At 35.9% G+C, this 6,000-nt stretch overlaps 1 protein-coding gene across 1 annotated transcript in view; it reads right to left on the bottom strand.

Annotated features, from left to right (window-relative positions):
• Positions 1–1,691: 1,691 nt before the first annotated feature.
• Positions 1,692–6,000, bottom strand: part of ITGB8 (integrin subunit beta 8) — a gene marked incomplete at both ends in the record, with an annotated part of 41,515 nt that continues 37,206 nt past the window's right edge. Inside the window, 4 exons of the mRNA XM_082284799.1 lie at positions 1,692–1,814; positions 1,908–2,071; positions 3,160–3,263; positions 4,811–5,036. Coding sequence (XP_082140925.1) covers positions 1,692–1,814; positions 1,908–2,071; positions 3,160–3,263; positions 4,811–5,036 — 617 coding nt within the window. The remainder of the gene's footprint in view (positions 1,815–1,907; positions 2,072–3,159; positions 3,264–4,810; positions 5,037–6,000) is intronic.

The raw sequence follows: 6,000 nt of genomic DNA, 5'->3' as shown, positions 1-6,000 counted from the left end.
ATCCCACTTGATCCATTACCCAAGAAACTTAACACTCATAAAACACTCATCATTTTTCTACATCCTGTCTTCCTTTCAATCCTCATACTCCTCAGGTTTCAGTGGGAATTTACGTAAGAAATACAGAATAGGAAATACAAGTAATTTCTACAAACTGCACATAAGGAAGTCCTGCTTTGTTTCTGTAACTCTTGTCTATGACAAATAGTGACAATATCTAGTATTAATAATAAATGTTGTTAAAATGATGTATTGTCTTCTGAGGTGATTTTTCTTTTTGTCAGCAATGTTTTAGTGCATTAGAGGTTGCTCAGATTTTTGTAGGGTTTCAGCAGCATAGAGTTAGTAAATCAGACTGACACTTCCAACGCCCATAGAGCAATAACATGTCTTCTACCATTCTAGCTGGTTTCGGGGGCAAAAAAAAAAAGCTTCTGCTTGACTTTGTAGCTCACATTCTGCTCTCAGACAAGCTTATATTGGTCCCACCATGTTTGGAAGAGTTTTGCCCACTTCTGAAGGCAGAATCTGATCCATATTTATAAAGTCAATAAGTATGTTCTCTTAAGAAAAAAGAGTTCTATTTTTCTCACCTTCTTCTAAATTGCAGGTTCTTTTCCCCATCACACACTGGACATATTTTTCAATGCACAGTCACAAAAACTGAAGTGGTTACAAAAAAACTTACAAAACCTAATCTCATAAACTAATTTACATAGAGAAAAAGAGCACGTGTAAAATCAGACTTATGCCTGACATCATACAAAAAGATCAAAGTCTTTATTTGGCAAAACACTGACATGTAGCTAGCAAACCAAACACAGCTCTGGTATAATTAATCTATTTGCAATGGAATTGATGCTGCTGACTCTAAATGCGAAGTCTGCTGGCAGTGATCATCATGTAGACTATGCTGTTGTACAGAAGAACTCATTTTCTGTAGCCACTCAGTTTCCAAACACCTTAAATTTTGTATAAAATGGGAGGTTATATTTAAACAAGTAAAAAACCTAAAAATTACTCTTTATCAGATATAAATTATCTTTAAGTGACATCATCCATATAAAAATTATATATATAATTTACCTGCGTGTGCATGCATATGTGTGTGTATACACACACAACATGCACCCATACCAGGAACTAAACATTCATTTAATCCCATCATTTTTATGAGGAAAAGATAAGAGGCATAAGCAGACAAATTAGTGGAATTTGTCAACTGAGAGAACTATAAAAGTACCATTTACTCTATTTAAGAGCATTTTAATAGTTTCATATATTGCTATAATATACAGCACTGTTAATACTTCAGTCACAGCTTTTTTCCATTCCCACAGAGCACATCAGTACTAGCTACATGTAGAGTGAGATCAGTGCTTTGTCAGACCGGTTTCTATCTACATTCTAGGCCATAACTAAATAAATTAGAATATGCTAAAGTGCTACATCAACACTAATGTTTCTGAACAGTAGTAACGCACATTTCTCTTTCAAAAAAAGTTTTAAAAAATACAGCAGCTATAGTTCCAAACATAATCACATAATGTGAATATGTTTACATGTCACTTTGTTACAGTATTCAACAAAATGCACAACAAAAAACCATATGGCAACAGTCAAGACTCCCACAGAGTACAAAAGGTAGCTTTTTAAAAGTCGAGCATGATGGAAATAGACATTTGCAGTCTTCAGAATTCACACTTGAAAGTTTCATTTAATCGCAACTTGCTGATGTCGATATTTATTTCCTCTGGTTTGTCACGTCTGTATGTTACTGTTCTTGTACAAACTGTAGGCAAAAACATCTTATCCTTGAAGGAGAAGATACAAGTTTTATCAGCAATTAGCTAACTTTTATATGCAAGAAAAAGATTACTGAAGATGATGGCTCTGAAATCAATTACCTTCTTTGTTGTAGATACTCTGTAATCAGATGAAGATTTAACTTTATTGCTACTCCCCTGCAGAATTATCTGCCTGATGATAAGGACAACAAGCAACCCGATCAGAAAGGTAACTATAAAGATTATGGAAAATACTCTAAAGTAGCTTCGTCCAGAGAAACAATCTGCAACAAAAGGAAAACACAAGGGTAAAGCCTAACGTATGGAACTGGGACATCCCTCTAACACAGGCATATTTCCACTGCTTAGTAATGTTGTATAAATGTAACACGAGCCTGATAAAAATTAAGAGAAAATAAATTAAGGGAAATTAAGAGGAAAAGTTATAATATGCAAGCTTCTAAAGTTGGGCATATCAAGAAAGGCAACTCAGATTAAGATCCATTGTAGAAAAATAGTGAAACTATTATTCCTTTAATCTACAGAACTAAGACTCAGGCTTCATTGTATTGCCCATCACAAATTCTCTGTAGAGTGAGTTTATAGCTAAAATAGAGAGGATGAAATATTAGAGATGTTTGGGACGGAGAGAATTTAATCTTCACAAGACGACAGTAAAGATCACTGGTAAAATATGAAAGAAAACGTGTTTTTTTGAATCCTTTTCCAGTGCTCTCCTCACTGGTAGACTAACACAGTAAGCTTTCCTTAATACTAAAGTTATAAAAAAGTATTCACAGTTAGTTTCCTCTTTTATGAACTGTAGTATAAAAACATTTATATAAATGTTAAGTGACAAACCATTTACCTGCATTTTTTTTGCTGTATGGAGTGATTACTTTATGAAATTTTATTAAAAAAGATTTTAGTCTTCCACAGCCCTCATAACCGTAGTTTTTTATACTTGAAAGGAACATTTAAACATTACTGAACTCGAGGTAAACACTCCACTTCTTTCTTGTTTCTGGTAATGTCAAATAATATACGCATATTCAAAGTAATAAAACATACAGATGTCATAACAAATTTTTATAATTATTTCTTTAAGCATTGCTCAGGCAGGATTCATCATTATTAGATGTCACTTCTCAAGGAGCTGGGAAAACCGAACTTGTCATTCGTATTTCCTGTTATTATTTATCTTTTACTTTCCCCAAAGCTACAAATGATTTTTATCTTTTCCCTGCTTTCTTTGTTTGCTATTGTAATAATGTGACACGCTTCTGAAAGATGTTTTAACACTGGCAAATTCAATTACTAATCCCAATAGATTTTAATCTCTTATTAAAATTACCTAGAAAATGCCACTTACCTGAAGTGTGGTCAATATAATGCAGTAGGTAAGCGCATGAGGTTGTGCACTGGTCAAGTATTGCTTGAGATGAGTTGTTAGAATGATGGCACTGAACACAGTTCCTGTAAAATAAAAAATATAATTAAAAACCTATGTCTTTCTCTGCACTCCCCTTTAAGAGATCTTATCAACAAGCTGACGTAGTGCTTACACATAATGCTTTCCTGTTGTTAGTAAAAACATTGTGACATTTATTTATTTTTTTTCTGAAATGTGATGCCTCTCTCAGCATTTTATCCCTCTGGTGCTTCTCAGAACCAACTAGTTGGAAGTTGTAAACTCAAACGTCTTTGGCTTTGAGCCACCTTCATCCAATCCCTGCTCTGCCTTTTGAGATGCGAGTTTGCCACAGGGTGTAGCTAAGGTCCAGCACCCTTTCTTCAGCTTTCAGCCTCCAGTTCCGTTCTAGTCCTTCCTTACCTATCAATCTGATTAGGATGCATGCTGGAACTGAAGGGTAGAGATAGGGGGAGGAAACACAGCTTTGACAATAAGTTTTGGATGCTATGTTAAGACAAAGCCAAGTAAGTCTGCACTGCTGGGCAGTTTAGAGAGAGCAGCACAAGAGGAAGGCAATGCTCTCAGTCTTACTGTCTTCACTGTATAGCCCTGCAGGAGACAGACATCACAAGATGTCAATCACAAGAGATTCCAAAAAAGCCCTAGATGGATTTTTAATGAAGATACGCCATTTTCTGAATTTACTAAAGGCGTGCATTTTACAGTGACTTTGAACAAGTGTAAGCCAGAAAGGCTAAGTGCATTCTATGTAGTGAACTCTTAGCAGCAACCTTGCCAGATGTGGCCAAGCTTGGCTCTCCAACATTTTCACCAGATGAGCTATAATTGAAATTAATACAAATAAACAATGATTCTGTTTAGAGCACAATGACCTTTCCAACAAAAGGCTGATCTTTCACCCTCGGCACAGTGAGATGCAGAACATTACATGATGAGAGGGTGCAGAAAAGCCGTGCCCAAGGAAAGGGCTTCATTTGCTCTCTGTGCCAGGACCACACAGTGCACCACTGAGAGCCTGGTCTAGCTTCTCTCCTCCTGGGCTTGCTCATTTCAACCTCCACACTGTCCCTTCCTTTACATGGATAAGGAAAAATGATGTGCTTTAAGGCCAGCATGGCAAAGACTAAGTGTTTTAAAACTGCAATGAAGAATGTTGTTCTCTGTGTAAGACCAGCTCTGCTCTGCTGATCAGTGGCAGTGACACTGCACAGGCACTGCTCTAGTTCCACACTTCCTTCTTTCAGCTGAGAAGCATAAGGAGTGTGCAAAAACAAATGTGGAGACTCTTATTGGACTTGGTGGCATTCAAAAGTAGGATCAATTTTCCATTTTTAAAAATACAAATTTATGGTTTTATTTCCTACCCAGAAGATTTCATATGAAGCATGAAATGGTTAAAATAGATGCCAACATGCAATTCTCTGAATTGCCAGTGTGAATCCAACTACCCAAAGAAGTATCAAGTATGAACTGTACCAATTTCCTACAATCTAAATAGCTAAGAAATACAGCATCTACCAAGCAAAAATATTTCTTCATGTTTCAACACTAGGGAGTGAAAAAGTCAAGTCTAGCACAAGAAACATACCAGTTTTCTTCACAGGCTTTGTTACAAGTAGGGCAATATTCACAGAAACGGCCAAAGCTTCTTGGATCTGTGCACTCACACTTTCCACATACACATTTTCCTCTTCCACTGCAAATCTGGCCCTTTGAATTCAGGCAGTACTTTGCTGATTGTGATGAGCACTCGCAATGATCACCTTCCCAGCCAGCAAAGCATTTGCATTTACCACCTTCACATTCACCATTACCTACAACATAGAGAGTCTGGAGTCATATGCTTCCATGAAAACATAGAAAATAAATTTTTAGATGGATACATTTGTATTGCTTGTGCTTTACCTTAAACAGAGCAAATTTAGACCTGGACTTTCTAATTAGTTTTTAAGTTAACATCTTGGACTGAAATTACTGGGATGATAAATATTGAAGGCTGATGTTCATTACTTAAGTTGAGCAAAAGTTGCTACTATGATGTCACCCTAAAACCTTCTACTAAAATTTTTCTCTTTTGCCTTGGATCAAAACAATGGAGATTAGGAATTATGCAATGACCAGGAAAATAGTCTTTAGGCAAACTAAACAAACTTCTCTTTAGCAAAAAAACATTCCATTCAAATAAACAGCAAGATTCAGTGGAAGGAGTATCAAGTTCATGTGCACAGACCACGTTCTTTCCTTTTCCTTTTCCTTTTCCTTTTCCTTTTCCTTTTCCTTTTCCTTTTCCTTTTCCTTTTCCTTTTCCTTTTCCTTTTCCTTTTCCTTTTCCTTTTCTTCCTTTTCCTTTTCCCTTTCCTTTTCCTTTTCTTCCTTTTCCTTTTCCTCTTTTTTTTTCCTCTTCTCTACCATAAAGCAGACTACAAAAAGAATAAGAATTTCTAACAATTCTGTTTCACTTAAGAGTCTTCTTTCTGAAGCAGGCATTCCAAACAGTGTTTGTGTCTATACCAGTATTTGAAATCAAGTGCCACCGTATCTCTCACAGGACTGATTTAGGGTGGTAGAAAATCAGAACCTCACCTGGAAGCTACGATTCCTTCCTAATCTCTCAGTATCTCGTATTCCCGTTAGGCCGAAATGTATAAACTAGCTTTCTGGAATAAATGTTACTTTTTGTTTGAGAAATCAGTATTATTACTTATTAAGAATTTTGAGATTTAAATATTAAAACAGCTAAACTTTGGGAAAAAAATCAATATATTTCCTGGAAAACAG

This window comes from Coloeus monedula, assembly GCF_965178545.1.
Source record: "Coloeus monedula genome assembly, chromosome: 1".
Taxonomy (NCBI): Eukaryota; Metazoa; Chordata; class Aves; order Passeriformes; family Corvidae; genus Coloeus; species Coloeus monedula.
The sequence above is the reverse complement of the archived record's forward strand: the minus strand, read 5'-3'. Positions and strand labels throughout refer to the sequence as shown.